The following is a 17,338-nucleotide window of genomic DNA, read 5'->3' as shown; positions in this document are numbered from 1 at the left end:
AAGAAAAGAAAAAGACGTGCATAATTCCAAGACTGCCATCTACCCATATGTCAAGTTTCATAAAAATATTTCCAGTACTTTTTGCGTTATTTATGTGTAAAATTTGCCATATTTTCAGCCTATTTGTTGCCATAGCAACCAGAATTTTCAACATAGGAAGAAAAGAAAAAGACGTGCATAATTCCAAGACTGCCATCTACCCATATGTCAAGTTTCATAAAAATATTTCCAGTACTTTTTGCGTTATCACTGGATCCAGTTTATGTGTAAAATTTGCCATATTTTTAGCCTATTTGTTGCCATAGCAACCAGAATTTTCAACATAGGAAGAAAAGAAAAAGACGTGCATAATCTCCATACTGCCATCTATCCATATACCAAGTTTCATAAAAATATTTTCAGTACTTTTCAAGTTATCGCGGGATCCAGTTTTGTGGACGGACGGACTGACGGACTGACAGACAGACGGACGGACGGACAGACGGACAGACGGACGGACAGACGGACAGACGGACGGAGGGTAAACCTAAAGTCCCCTCCGGTAAACCGGTAGGGGACTAAAAACCAGTTATTAACAATTTCACAACAAGTGACTCAACTTGTCCCACATGATTTCTGAATCACCAGTAATAGACAAATGACTTAATGTTAGACCCAGAGAAATTTTGCCTCGACCAAGGATCAAACCAGCCACCCTTTTTAATTACTGATGTGATGTTCTCCCAACTGAGCTAAACAGGCAGATGACTTTTTCTTCTACTTATAATATATTAGGGATTTCAATATTAAAATGGTAATTCAACTGTACAGAGACTTGTGAGACTGATGTGCAAAGTTCTATACTGGTGTTATAAAGCAAGTTTAAATTAAAAAGATTTCTTCATCAGAATCTCTCTATACTATTTGTTTCATACAGACTAGTCAAGAATCTGACAATATAAAGGGGGAACAACTCATATCAGGATTATTGACATTGTGTGCAAAGGCTTCAGTGAGGGTAAAAAAATAATATTTAAATATATTTTGCATAAAAACCTAGGGTTGAATATATACATGTGAAATTTGTTCTAGGAGAGGAAGTTGATTTAGAGAAGATTACACTGTAGGTCACGTGACCTGCCATGTGAGCACCTACCTCTTTTGCACCTGGCAAATTAACGTCCGGTGCAGATAGCGATTTTTCTGCCATCATGAAGTTAATCGGTTCAATGTAAATCCTAGGATAGTGTCTAAATTGTACGGGAACAAAAGAGAAACCAAAAACACAAGACGATGATTAAGGTGTTTTGTAAAATGACTAGACTCGATTAAACCAATTGTGTGTGTGTGTAAACTTTGCATATCTTACACCACTATATATAAATGTACATCATTCCACTGTGCCTGAACAACACTGCATCAGCAATTTAGGTGCCGGATAAAAAAAACACCAGAAATAAAAACACATCCAAAAATAACACATAGGGCATCGAGAGGTGTTTGGAAAACACCAGCAAAAATTAATGACATTCAACACAACAATCAATCTGTCTATCACGTGATTCATCCAAGCTAGTTAAACTATCTCAAATATATATACATGTAACAACACTTGATACTACTTATTAATCAATGACAGGGAAGAATTTTTTTTCCGATTACATTGTACTTAAAAATTTGGGGAAAAATCTTTACTTTTCAAGGTACCTTATGAAACTGTCAAAGCACTATTTGATAATATGAATAATTTAACTTTTAAACAATTAAAAGTTCCATAACTCATGCTACAAATGAATGGCTTCAATTCACCTCAATAAGAAATTAATTTGAGATATTGTAAAAACAAAAATAACACTGAACATTTTTAAAATAGAAATTAAACATTGTCTAGGCTAGCTTTTTTTTCATGATCAGGTATCTAAGGTGTTGTTACTTGTACATGATAAGAAAACAAACAAGTGCGTACACGACAGCACTGTACATTAACTTCACATAGCAATAGTCAAATAAATATACCTTGAAAACTTCTCATTTTATTTCAAATCTTATTTCTATTTCTAAATTTCTAAACCGTCAAATGAAATAATTCAAAAGAAGAAAAAAAACGGAATCCCTCAAGAACGCCCAAAACAGCAAAATTTAAAATGCTGCCGGCTCGCTTTACTTAAGTCTGTTCATTCACGGTATTGAAAAGTGCAAGCGACCTTAACCCCCACATCCCCCCCCCCCCCCCCTCATCCCCCTAACATTTGCTTCAGTGTTCAACATTTAACATGAAGTGGTAAAATTTTTAATTTAGAAACATCTGCAGATATGTTCAAAGTCTGGTTTTATTTATATACTGGTATATACAGTATAAGAATGAGATGTTTTCAAGAACAATAACTCCTACTGTACAATGTTAGCATATTAGTCTGGTTAGCTGCAATATAATACATCATATTCCAGTGTATACTTCATACATACAAAACTCCATTTTAATAAATCACATTCTGTAAAACCTTATATCTGTATTATATGATTTCATAAACAAAATATTTACTAGCTTTGGCCTAGGACATATTAGTTATCAAATTTAGTCTAGGGCAATGGTTGTTATTAGATTTGGCCTAGGCCCTGAGATTAATTTTTTTTATTCTTATTAATAGATCATAAAACCAATATCAGCCTAGCGATGGACTTCTTTACATTGTATTTCTTTTCTAGATTTTATGAAGTGGGGACACAAAGGGGTATAGGCACTAAAAGTTGAACTTTAACTTAATGTCAAAGTTGTATTGAAGTTTTATACATTATAAAGTTACACTGGAATACTTATTCAAACACCTGTAAAACAATAGATGTTAAAACAAAGCTAAGTGCATATCTATGAGGGCATCAAGCTGCAAGTTCTTGCATATAAATATACGTGTAACTGGTGTTTCCGTGAACTGTAATACCCGATCATTCACCGACACATTAAAACTTTCGCCTGAGCAGGCATTATACCATTCATTGGCATAAGTGATCTTTTTTATTATAAAAACTGTATGTTGTAAATCAAATAAAAGAGTGGTATAAAAATTTTTTAAAAATACACGCTGTATATGATATGTTATGTCACAGATTCACCAGTTACAGACTATATGACATTTACTAGTACAGCTGTGCTGGGGACGGGGTTTTATGACCGATACCCGGCTTCACAACATACCTCCTCTGTGGTACCCGTATTTACAAAGCTAACATTAGGTGCCGACGTAGATCTGCCTCTCTGTACAAGAGGTGGCGTCTGCCGATTGGCAAACGGTCGTGAGGAGGGCTGAGAAAGGGTGGCATTTTGGTATGATGAAAGTAACATGCTTGAGTGACCAAAACTGTCCGCTAGTAAACTGAAACATACAGCAACAGTTGTTAACGGTGATACTGAAAACACTCGTGTGAATATATTAATCAAAACATAGCCGTTACCATTATAATTAATTAACTGGTTTAAAATTATACTACAAAAGCTATTGTTTTTAAAGTTAAACTTTTTTAAATTTCTCTGTGTGTTAAATGAACCTTACAATAATAAATGTTTAAAATGACGATGACCTCTTTATTTCTTGAACATTCTCTAAAAGATTCACCAAGAACTATTAAAACGAAATAATTCCGAATCAAATTGATAATATGTTCAAATATTCTAAATCTATGTATGTTTAATTTATCAAAGCTATATTGTTGTTAAAACCAAAACACTTTCTTTTTGGAGAACATATCCTAAATATTCCATAAAAATCTGTAAAAAGTTCTTGAAACAGTTAAAATGGGTTTAACATTTTTTTTTGCGCAAGAAGTTTTTTATTTCTTTTCTATTTTTTAAGATAATACTTCATCTACATAAGAGGTTGCTGCAATTTAAAATTGTCAGTATTCTTTTCTCCACAATTAAAAATCAACTTCTCTCCACATTGTTTTTCTATCATTGACTTAGAAAACATTTGTAGTGTAAGGATTCCTACTCAATATGTCCTGCTATTAAAAAAACTCCATGTCATCAAAAAATTAGATCTTGTTTTTACAGCTGGGTTTTAATCAAATTCTAAAATTTACGAAAATTTATGAAAATACAAAATGATAATATAATGCAACCAGTTGGTATTATGTAACAACAAACTGAATGTTTTCTAATGAAATATAACAAGATATTAGGAGTGTAAACATGTGTAGCCACCAGAACCTGTGGTAAAATATAAACATGGTTAATTTAACATATCAACATTAAACAAGTCAATATATAAACAAAACTTGTGGCAACAAAATATGAACACAACTTTTAACAATAACGTGATAACCTGGTACATGTTGGGCAGAGTTTTTTCCCTCTCTCTCCAGACACTTCTAACTTTATATAATTCTGAACGACAATTTCTGGCTTATTAATTAATATCTTATCATCACAATTTTGATCTTCAGCTACATTTTTCAAACTCATTTTCTGAAACACAAGCCAAGAAATCATTTGTAGAATTGATTCAATTTTGTGTAAATAATTTTTACCTCTTAAATCATATCATTTTTAGGAAAGCATTACTTAAAGCATTTCCAAAATTGTTTTTCTAATTTCTAGGTTTACAATAGCTACCTGTCGCAAAAAGATACCAAAATTACAATAATATGTTCTAAAAAGGGAAAATAAATCCTGGAGAAAATTAATCCAAGGGAAAATATATCCTGAAAAGAAATTACCGTTTAAATGTAACCACTATTATGCTTGTTAAAATTTGTGTTCATATTTGTCATAGAAATACAGTAATAATTCTTACCCACTGCAATTGATAAAGGTAATTAGCTTGGAGATATCTGATACAAATTGTTGAATCATTTAACATTAATGAGCCGTGTCATGACAAAACCAACATAATGTGTTTGCGACCAGCATGGATCCAGACCAGCCTGCGCATCCACGCAGTCTGATCAGGATCCATGCTGTTCTCTTACAAACCCTATTACAAGTAGAGAAACTGATAGCGAACAGCATGGATCCTGATCAGACTGCGCGGATGCGCAGGCTGGTCTGGATCCGTGCTGGTCGCAAACCCATTATGTTGGTTTTGTCGTGACGCGGCTCATTTTTTATGATTTTTACACCTTCCTCTAAGGTTACATGAAATACAATGTACATATCTATCCAAATTTGAAATGGCACAAGTGAAAAATAATCTGAATAATGACAATGTACATATCTATCCAAATTTGAAATGACTCTAAAGTTAAATTGTCAGAATTATACAAGAATAAGAATTCAAGTTCCAACTTCAAGTTCCTTTATCATTTATGATTTAATTCACTTTTTTTTTCATTAATCTGACTGTTTTACAATACATTCAACAGCATTTGAGTACAGCATTAAAATTTAATGTCAACCTCTAAACGATGCATGACATTTATTATTAAAATTTAAATCCATATCCTTTACAAATCAATATCACAAAAGGTAACTATTCAATGATATTCACAATCATTGTGTTTAAATCATTTCAGCAAACTGTAAACATTGCAGCAACTGTCTATTTCATTTTGTGTTGATTATTTATATACCTGTAAATTAGGCAATAAGCTGTAGGAATAACTGCAGGATCAACAATAGGGTATGTTGGGATTTAAGTCAAAATGACACTGTTCAGACCACCTGACACCTTATAAGCTTTAATGGTGGTGGATGACTTTGGGTGGCCGAAGACATTCAGTGGCGGAATACCTTCCTTGCCTAAAGCGCAACATTTCAGACAAGCCGTAAATAGAACCACCTGACCTCCGTAACCTAGCAGAATGGCTTCCTCACATGAAATAATTTAGTCACTTTGGGGATTCTAACCCAAAGAAATGGTAGGCAGAGGATTTAACCACTCAACCACCGAGGTTCCTTTAGCAAGATCTAACTTCATTATTTCATTCAGAGTCCAGCATTTTTACACTTATCCATGAAAATAATCAGAAAGAAAGCTTATTACTTAGTTTTCTAGCATTTTACTCAATAAGGAATTTATTAGTATTTTTCTTAAAATTTTTCTTGTTAAATTTAAATAGAATCCAAAATCTTTACACTTATTATGAAAATGTATACCAGTCTTCAAACGAAACTACACCATTGGTTAATTTCAAATTTTTAGCTTTTGAACTGACCAATCAGATTCTCATAATGAAGACTGGTTTACAGTTTCAAAATTTTAAGTCATTGTTTTAGATGTAATGAAAATTACCCAACTACTTACTGTTTAGTAAGATTCCTAGTATCACATTGTGGGTTAATATTTTCCTTACATCGCTGATGAAGTCGGTAACCACACGTCTGACAGCGAAAACCTTGCAGTAAAAACTTGTGGCAAACATCACAGAAAGTTAAAGAAAAGAATGTTTTTCGTACCTGCAAGAAAAAACATGTCATCATTTTTAATGCAAATTTAAATACATAATTGGTAAATAAGTATGATATCTCAGTTTTGTTTGTTTGGGTTTGATGTCTATAAAGCAGCATGCCCCCAGATGAGCCAAGTATTTCATTAAAATTAAACCTGAGAAAAACAGACTAAGACTTTAGGAAAAGTAATAATATTCAAGATTTAAGTAATCATTTACATGTTATAGACAGGACTGATTTTAAGAAAATATTAATGCTAGAGGCATTTTATAGTACAAGTAATATCTTGAGAGTTTTAACCTAATATGGATATGCTGAAGACGATGAGGGTGGATACCAAGATAATAAAATTGACATTGACCTTCAAAAGGTCAATTCAAAATGGCCGCTTAAAAATACTAAAATAGGTCATTAAAACTATGATACAATATGATGCAATTAATTATTCTTGTCAAAATCAAATGATTATTCAATATGATCAGATTTTAATGAAATTAGCCACCAAATATAACGATAATAAGCCCGATGGCTCAATAAACAGTAATATACAGTACTGTTTTACTAGTGCGTTAAGGTATAAGACTAAGATTGAAAAAAAATCACTTTTTATGTTTTGTTTACTTGATTATATTTTTTAAACAATAAACTTAGTTTCAAATCCTACTTAATAAATATTACCAAAGAATGAATATTTCATAATAACAAATTAATACTACGAAATAATATTTCGTAATAACGAATTATTTAATATTTCGTAATTACGAAATAATATTTCGTAATAAGGAATCAATATTTCGTAATTTAAACGAAATAATTTTTCTAATTGGGAATTATTATCTCGTAAAACGATTTCAATTCCGGGAGAAAGTGTGGAAAAAATGTCACTTCAGGTGTTCCGTAATTTTTAACATTATTTGTAGCTATGATTTTTTTAAGTTGTTCATTTTGTTTTCATTTATTTTGCACTTATTAAAGTATTTATGGTTTATATATATACTGCAACCCAAATATCTACGACATTATGGCTCTATCTCAATCTATGAAAGTTGTTTTCTACCTCAGGTTTATATATAAAATGTGTTTATTGAGTGTTGAGCAAACTAGGTAAAAAATAGCCAACTTACAAATTTTTACAAATCCTACTTTTTAAATGGTTACAACAATATTTCTGTCCCATTCATCTATAAAATGTGTAACTTGCTGAAATATTGAAATTAATAAAGAGCCGTTTTTTAGCACATTTTGAACATTACACATGTATGCTGCATTTAAGTTTTTTGTGTGTGGTTTTGTTTGTATTTGTTGTTTTCTGCTGAAAATAATGTCTGCATAATTCATTTTTTAGATTCAATTATAACTGCATTAAGGTATACGATGGATAAAAAGTCATCTTAAACTTAGAAGTGTATACTTCATCACACCCTTAACAAAAATTACAGAAAACACCAAATGTTTATCATCTTGTTTAAAAATAAGTGACTATTTAATTTGAAATTTAAAGTTAAAAACAACAACAACAATAATAACAAAACCATATTTTCATCGAGTCGTAAATTCGTCGCTTGAAAACTGTAATGTTCTATTTTCTAATTTCTAATTTTCCAAAATCAAGTTAAATACACAATTTTGTCCGTAATGGACTGTTCTATCTCCTTGGCATGTTATATTAGTGCTTCACAGCTTCATAAATAAATTATAACGAAACCATCCTGTTCTATCTCCACAAATTTACTATGTCTTGATAAATAGACTGTTCTAACTTAGTGGACTAATCATATCATCGATAAATATCACGTGACCTGTGGGATATATGCAACATACTGTTCTAAATCCAAAATTATCGTATCAAAACATAGCATCAAATCATGTGATAGCAGGACACCCGCCATGTTGTACGAAACATTTGAGTTAGATGGTTTGTTGTTTATTTAATAAATTAATACTAAATATAAGTATTGAATGATATTATGTATTCATTTATTCCCTCAAATCATTGACATTTTAGTATTAAGTCCTGTAAAGTCACTGCCTGTAATTAAACAACAAGCAAAACTGATCATGATTTGAAAGTAATTTCGGATGTGTATTTTCGGATAGAAACAACTGTGATCATACAATTTCATCAAACAAATTCGTAAAAAAAGAAAATTTGTTATATGTTCTAACGTTTCTTTAACATAAGGTACATTCTGTCTCAGAAAACAATTATTTATCTTTATAACAGACACATATGAGTTTAGAAAATTGACTGTACTCATTGCCAATATGAAACAAAAGCATAAGATGGTTTAGGTTACTGACCAATGTGGAATATTTTGGAAACTATAACAGAACTCCAAATATCTGGCTTTTGAGAGATTAAGATAAAAGCATTTCTGGGACAAAAAAGGCCTTTAAGAAAATTTATAGATATTATACGTTTACATATAATATATGTTTTCGAATGCGTTAATGTTATATAACTAATAGATTGCTTTAAAGTAAACACATTTTATACCAAAGACAGAAGGAAGAAAAATATTCTTATACGTATATTTTGTTTGTCTTGTAATTTGACTTTGAATTTCTAAATGAATATTTATATAGCATTATGTTTGTATTGTTTTTGTACACGAACAATCTTGAAATATGACATTTTTAAAATATAAGTCATGCCTGCTTCACCTTTAAGGTCTTTTCTATTAGATATGTTTTCATTGCCTATTTAAGTTATAAAAAAATTTTATAACATACCTTCAATTATAAGAACTTCTCACCAACACAAACAGAATGTGTAAAGAGCATTACAAAATAATTACTACTATTTCATACTTTTGGAAGGAATTTGAATTTGACCATCTTTTAAATTTTCATTAAAAAAAATCTTGAAAGATTTTTCCAGCATTCTAGAAAATTTGAAAGTTTTCTTTTCCCGTTTGCGGCTATAACTTTCTTTTCACAGACATTGAATCACTTTGAATATGGCCAAAGTTATAAAAATAGATAAAATGTCTACAAAAATTATGTGGGTATTTTATCTTTATTTATTTAAATTATTTGTTTAAATGTCATTTAATAATGTAATGGATTTAGGGATTTTAATAAGATTTCGAATGTCGTAGTTCATGTAGTTAGATACATATGGTCTAAGAAATAGTGTAGTGTCAAAGTCAACTAATTAAGGGATAATGAGCTGAGAGCATTTTTGGTAGCCTTTTAAAGATAAAACATACTGTTGTATATGCTATAAATCAATTTAACTTAAAAGACATAATGTTCTAAGTCACATTGAACACTCTGATTTTAACAATTTTTGAAAAAAAGTTACAAGGACTGTTCTATCTCCAAATGTTTTTTTAGGTTTTTAAGCGAGGAAAAATTAAAATCCACATATCTGTAACGATATTGAGATGTTCTCTCGACATCACGTTTAGTAGTTTTTAAATTTTCAAAATCCGACATTAAATAAAAAAGTTATGTAATACTAAATCTTTACATGCTTTTTTCTCAAAAACAACAAATTGGCACTTAGAACAAAACGTTTTTCAAGCGACGAATTGTCTGAAACCGGGAGATTGCTATGTGTGCTTGCTTTACCATCGCAGCTCTCGAAAATTTTGGAATTCAGTCACGGTTTTGAGAAAATTCTACAAGAAGATTATCACATCATTTGATATACATTAGAATTCCGGGTACCTTCCAATAAATCCAGGATATCTTAAAGTAACAGCAAAGTTATCTATAAAAATATTACTTGTAATCAATTGAGTAATATTTACTTTGACCATATATAAAAGTCACGTGGGTTGGCTACATAATAGAGGTGTTAAAATATAATTGTAATACACTCTTTGTTAGCCATTGAAATAGTATTTAATGTATAAAGGACTTTCAAAAATGGTTATTATTCAGAGCGGGCGCTATGGTGCAGTGGTAACACTGTCTGCCTACAAATCAAGGGGTCGTGAGTTCGATCCCCCGCTACTCCACTGAACGAATAAATGACTAAACCAGGACATCAACACAGAATGACGGCAACCATAGTATACAAGAGAAGACCTTAACGGAACAGGAAACAAGTACCGAAAGTACAAGACCGAAGACGACGACCGATATCAGAAGGAAGAACGGAGACAAGAACTGACAACAAGCGAATGGAGACGAGGACCTATAACAGAAGGACAGAGACGAGGACTGAAAACAGGAGAGAGACAGGGACCGATAACAGAAAAACTGACGACAAGCGAACGGAGACGAGGACCGATAACAGAAGAACAGAGACGAGGACTAAAAACAGAAGAAGAGAGACAGGGACTGTGCACACAAGAACTGACAACAAGCGAACAGAGACGTCGACCAATAATAGAAGAAGAGAGACAGGGACCGATAACAGAAAAACTGACAACAAGCGAACGGAGACGAGGACCGATAACAGAAGGACAGAGACGAGGACTGAAATCAGGAGAGAGACAGGGACGGCCGCTACTCCACTGAACGAATAAATGACTAAACCAGGACATCGACACAGAATGACGGCAACCATAGTATACAAGAGAAGACCTTAACGGAACAGGAAACAAGTACCGAAAGTACAAGACCGAAGACGACGACCGATATCAGAAGGAAGAACGGAGACAAGAACTGACAACAAGCGAATGGAGACGAGGACCTATAACAGAAGGACTGAGACGAGGACTGAAAACAGAAGAAGAGAGACAGGGACCGTGAACACAACAAGCGAACAGAGACGTCGATCAATAATAGAAGAAGAGAGACAGGGACCGATAACAGAAAAACTGACAACAAGCGAACGGAGACGAGGACCGATAACAGAAGAAGAGAGACAGGGACTGTGCACACAAGAACTGACTACAAGCGAACAGAGACGTCGACCAATAACAGAAGAACAAGAGACAGGGACCGATAACAGAAAAACTGACAACAAGCGAACAGAGACGAGGACCGACAACAGAAGAACAGAGACAGGGACCGATAACAGAAGAACTGACAGATGAACGGAGAAGAACAAAGACGACGACCGAAAACACGGACGTGAATCGATAACAGAACATCTGACAACAAAAGAACTGAGACCAGGACCGATAACAGAAGAACGAAGACGAGAACCGATAACAGAAGAACAAAGACGACAACCGAAAACAGAGACGTGAACCGATAAAAGAACATCTGACAACAAAAGAACTGAGACCAGGACCGATTACAGAAGAACGAAGACGACGACCGATAACAAAAAAACGAGCATCAAAACCCAAGAGTACTCAGATGTACTTTAATGTTTAACCTCCTCACACATACGCAGTAGGAATCTGAGTAGTCACGTTATTTGCTTGCATAGAGTGCCAGATAAAATACATGAAAGCCCTATATGAAGCAGATAGGGCAGGGAAGAGTGAAGTGTATACAGGTCTCTTATGTTTAAATGCCTTAAAATTTTCAGAACTATCTTTAATATTACTTCTATATTAGTATTATATTGGCCTATAGATAAATGTCCACCATCTTGGATTATTCGGCCATATTGGATTGTTTTGTTTTTTTAATTCTGTTTTGGTGTCTAATTTGTTTTTACCTAAACATGCTTTGTGACAAATTTCAGGCTTTTCCTTTCCTTAAAAGTTTTATTTGATATATCATCCATTTATGATAAAGAAATTTGGCGCCCATTTTAGTGGTCATTTCAAATGGCCATTTCAATGGTCAAGATCAAGTTTTTCAATTTGGTATCCACTTTTACCGGATTCAGCATACCTTAAATAGGTTAAATACACCAAGATACCACTTGTACTACAAAATGCCTCTAGCATCTTATAGGGAGCCAAATTCTCAAAGTCAGTCCTGTCTATTATATGCGAATGATAATTGATTATTCAGTATTCATAACCATATTTCTACTGCATTACTAATATAGCAATTTCGAATATTTTGACCTGATTTTGGTAATTTATGCGAGTTAAGAGTGATGTTTGTAATGTGTTAATTGCTCCCTTTTTGTTACTTCACAATATTTTACTTTTAAATACATTTTCAATTTTTTCATGAAAATTAGTATGAGTCTGGAGGCGTAGTGCTTTATATATATTTGGTCATATCTCAGGGGTCATCTACCTATCTCATAGATAATTAGCCAGTATTTACTAATTTCCTTACAAGTGAAAGACTACTAATCCCGTATGATTTCTGAATTAGCTGTGAGAGACGAATCACCATTTAGACCAAATGTTATAGATCAACAGTCACAGAGAAATTCTACCTCAGTCGGAGGATCAAACCAGGAACCCCTGGATTATAAATCCAATAAACTCCCTATTGTTCTAAGTAGGCTGACTAAAGTTATCTTAATAACACTGTACAATTATAACCCTGCATCACTCCTTCAATGATATTAGGAAAACAACAATTTTTTTTATTTTTTTGAAAGGCCCATCAATAATCATAACTAAAATGTTCTGAATAATTAAAGGTTAGAATGAGTAAAATAACTAACATTGTTAAATGATTATTTATAAAAAGTGTGTACTTTTCAAGACAAAATGTTCAAGTAAGGGGACATAGCATGTACATGTAACTGTTAACAAATTTTCATAATGATGACAACACCTGAAGTATTTTAGTAGATACATTATAGATGATATTACTGACTAGTTAAGGGCATATCCTTTAACTCACTAGTTTAGGAGATGTCATTTAAAAGTTTTAACTAGCAAGAATATTTTAAGACAAAGCAAAATTATTTCATTAATCCTGAAAGAGTGTCATCTGTAACTCAATTCTTTTGAAATAACGAAATTATATATCAAACTTAGAGAAACTGTTTTTGGCATGTGATATTATAAAGAAATATTTTCCTGCCTTTATCCAACCTAAGTTTAGGATGGAATACCTTTTTATTTTACAATATCAAAAGAGGATCACATATGGAACAATCACATGAATTTGGTTTATGCATAATTTATTTTAGTTTTATTGTGTAGGATACTATAAGCTTACAGACACACTTTCTTATCCATTCCTGAAACCAACCAGTAGTCCAGTACTGAGCAATGAGTGTAAAGATTCATGCTCAAGGAAACAACAACTTGCCCTTAATAGGGTTTGAACCCATGTGGGTAGCTATCATTAGATTACTAGTCTGGCGTATTTACAACTCGGCCAAGCCACCAAATGACATTGATCCTGGGGTCTAATGAATCATTAAGAAAAATGTAGACAGATAAACAACATTTATAAACACTTAGCTTCAGAATGTACGAGGAGCTAAAAGAAATGAAAAGATTGCTATACATACTATATTATGATTGGGAACTCCTGGGAAACGTTGTTGACGTCCTGTATTTGATTTCAACACAACTGTCAGTTCATACCCTGCGACATCTGTCATTGGGTCATCCCAACTGAACTGTCTCCTGATGATACAAAATAATTAAAGTTAAATACATCATCAAAGTAGCACTCCTTGCTGATTTTTTTTTCTTTCAGTAGAATTTTATGTTGCACCAACACAGTAGAGGTCATATGGCAGCTTAACAGATTTACTAGTAAAGCCCCTTTAAGGCACTAACAGGCACCCCAGTAGAACCACAGATGTTGTATAAGCTACGTGGAGTGCTTCCTCATATGAAAGAATCCCTTAAGTTCTGGCGAGTGGTGAGAGGAAAGTCATTGAATGCAATGACTTTAACCATTTGGACAAGGACACCCAAGACTTGCTGATGTTACAAAACAAATTAAAAAAACATCATTAACAAGGCACGCCATAAGAACTATGCTAATTTTTAGTAAACTTTAGACAGTTTTTAAAATTGTAACATATTGTTTTAATATATTTATAAATTACAACCCACATACTACTCAACACATTGTAAGAAGCCCACATAGCCCTCACAGTATTTGGGTAGAAATATAGTTAACTCTACACAAAATTAATGTATCCCCGAGTAAAAACATGCAAAATATACATTGATAGTAAACATTTATGATTTTTGAAGTATGATATTGTCACATTAATGCAGTAATGGGTTATCTCCTTTTCAATTTGGTCACGATATTTTAGAATTTATCATCACAATTGAGTTAAAATTAATCTCTCACATAAACCAAGGCGCATGAGTGTAATTATATCATTTGTATTACAGGTATATACAAACATAGTGTTAAAATTCACTAAACTAAATGTTACACTGTAACAAAAAATAATTCTTTTTAACTGTAAATCATTCTTCTTATTTTAGATATGTGATAAATAGAATATTCTATCCATGTAGATTCAATACTAAATTTATTGAGGCAGAGGCTGGCATAATATAATTTTATTCAACATGTTCAATAAATTTAGTATTAATCAACACTCATTTAATATCCTGTATCTATTAATTCAAACTAGACCAAAAAATCTAAAATCTGTAGACAGTGTTTTTTTCTTTATATAACTACTACCCTAAAACGGTACCATTCCCAATAGAAAATAGACATTAAAATTCCCAATTTCCAATGTAAAATTCCCAAAATGGCTGTTCAAAATGCCCACAAGGCCAAGTGATTTTTCTAAGATCATTTAAATCCAACATATTCATATAAATCACCACTCAATAGTTCTATTTTGACAGTAGAAGCTGTTAGCTATCTTTATTCATGATGTCTAATCTCATTTGTTCCTGAAAAAATGCATTAAAAAAATTTCCAATTTTAGTCAAAATAACGCATTTTTTTCCCAATCAGTCTGGTACTGGCACCATTCCAAAAGTAGAGAGAAAAAAACGCTGACACTAATAGTCACATTGATCTTACTCGACTCACACACAAACATTTTTTAAAATAACTTACCCTGTTCTATCAAATACATCACAGTCTTCTGTATCAAAGTCTCGTAATTTCATTGCTTTAGCCAGACCTTCACCTAATGTCTTCCCCACCTTCACTGTCACCTACATACACAAAACAAAATCATTCAGAAACCTTTGAACTACATGTACATGGTAAGTTTCCGAAACTCCTATACACTGTTCTACTAAATTTAAAATAACAAATGAGATTCCAGAATTCAAGATTTCGTTTCCACAATTTGCTATTTTTAGAATGAGTAATGAGATTACTAGTTTTCCGTGTACACTTTATAATGACAAATGAAAATTCTACTTTTATCCAATCAATCGAGTCATATTTCACAGTCACAGTAGAAACTTACACCATTTAAGTCTTCACTTAAGCTAGTGTATGAAGTCGGTTGATTTTGCCACCTATTTGAACCATATGAGTATTATAACTATTAAAATGTATATAGCTATATATCTGCTTCAAAAATTGTTATCCTCGGGTGGCCATGATTTGTAACCCTTAGCATTTTACAGTGCTAGTTTGGTGCACTATATTTCCTTATGATTCAAGCGTTCTATGATAAAGAAATTTTGCATACATTATATTTACTTTGATGTATAAAAATATACAACTGTTAAAAGTGTTTTCTTTATTAACCGACATTTGTTGAGACTTTCTGACTCTAGGACACTACAGGGGTGAATTTAGGACACCCGACGATATTTAATTTTTGAAAAACTGCATTTCTAGAACACCTGTATGAAATAAATAATTATGTGTGTAAATATCCTTAAGAGTGTGTAGTGCATGCACAAAATCATTACCACACTGTTTAACCTCTACCTAAAAATTAAAAAAATTTTAAGTTAGCTTCATAACTTCCTCACATGTTAAATTTAATATCCTCCACATCCCTTAACTGACTCATCATTTACCTCGGGTATTTCACAAAATACCATCTACTTACCGAAGTACGCTGATTGTTAGGCAAGAATGCTTTCACATGTCCAACAGGTGACTTCATAGACAGACTAGGGCTAGGTAAAGCTCCCATATCGCCGCCCGACTCAATCTTTGCCCCATTTCCGATGGAGCTGGGAGCCAGATTTATAGGTGTAGTCGGATATATGGGTCTCGCAGGCTCGGGTCTGGGTGGGGGTTCTGGCGGCTCGAGTTCACTGTCTATAAGTGCTTGCTTGTCTTGAAGCTGTGTTTGTAACTCGTGAATCTTATTTGCAAGTTCTTCATATTCCTGTAATCAAAATAATACAAACTAATGTATTTTCATACCCAAGGTCATTGAACTCCACTGTGGTCAAAAAACTTAAAAAATAAAATTTTAAATTCTTCTATAGACCAGATGGGGCTCTAAAACACGAAGATATGCAAAAGATAAAAGAAAAAATATACTCAGAAATAAATTGAAAATCATATTTTTGTGTTATTCTTAGTCTGATTTGAGTTAAAAGTGTTACAGAAATATTGTTTCAATTCAATTAATTCATTTACTGACTTAACTTATCTAACTGAATTAAACCTCAGTATAGAAATAATTAAGCAAGTTTAGTTTTTGAGGTCTCAGTCTTTCAACCATACTCAAACAAAAGAGTATGTTCATCCCATGCGGATGTCTCCACTGTTTCATCATGACAATGAGTGGGAGGGATAAAAACAAGAACTGTCCGAGGACAGTAACGCTCGACTATTCAAAAAGTTTTCACAAGGGTGTTTCATTGAGTATAATAATGCTTACCTATATAAAAACATAAAATTGTCCGAAAAGGTACAAAGGCTTGTTATTAAGATGTTTTATCGAGTAAATCACTGCTTTATTATTATGAACGCATAAAATTGTCCAAAAAAAGGCACAAACCCTTCAGTAGTCATTGAGATACCAGCTTTCACGCAAAAACTTAAGTCGAAAAAGGGGCATAATTATGAAAAAAGCAATGGGACTTGTGCCAATCATGTAAGATAATCACAGAGAACAAGTGTGTGAAGTTTCAATCCATTCCCTTCAGTAGTTATGGAGATACCAGTTTACACGCAAAAACTTAACCAAGAATTTCTAAGTCGAAAAAGGGGCATAATTATGAAAAAAAGCAAATCAAGAGTTCAGTTATGGGACTTGTGCCAATCATGTAAGATAATCACAGAGAACAA

At 32.7% G+C, this 17,338-nt stretch overlaps 1 protein-coding gene across 6 annotated transcripts in view; it reads right to left on the bottom strand.

The window, feature by feature from the left end:
- LOC132742381 (serine/threonine-protein kinase A-Raf-like) overlaps positions 1-17,338 on the bottom strand; it is a 47,879-nt gene that overhangs the window by 24,696 nt on the left and 5,845 nt on the right. For 2 of the 6 annotated variants that reach the window (XM_060730768.1, XM_060730770.1), the window contains exons 3-7: positions 16,143-16,427; positions 15,185-15,285; positions 13,650-13,767; positions 6,219-6,370; positions 4,770-4,806 (exon numbers count right to left, since the gene is read on the bottom strand). In XM_060730768.1, coding sequence (XP_060586751.1) covers positions 4,770-4,806; positions 6,219-6,370; positions 13,650-13,767; positions 15,185-15,285; positions 16,143-16,427 — 693 coding nt within the window. Of the gene's footprint in view, positions 1-1,135; positions 1,230-3,172; positions 3,351-4,769; positions 4,807-6,218; positions 6,371-13,649; positions 13,768-15,184; positions 15,286-16,142; positions 16,428-17,338 lie in introns of all 6 variants that reach the window. The other 4 variants (XM_060730765.1, XM_060730767.1, XM_060730766.1 and 1 more) reach the window with 2 other exon arrangements.

Source organism: Ruditapes philippinarum, unplaced genomic scaffold (genome assembly GCF_026571515.1).
Source record: "Ruditapes philippinarum isolate M1 unplaced genomic scaffold, ASM2657151v2 ctg1363_1_1_1_1, whole genome shotgun sequence".
NCBI lineage: Eukaryota > Metazoa > Mollusca > Bivalvia > Venerida > Veneridae > Ruditapes > Ruditapes philippinarum.
The sequence above is the reverse complement of the archived record's forward strand: the minus strand, read 5'-3'. Positions and strand labels throughout refer to the sequence as shown.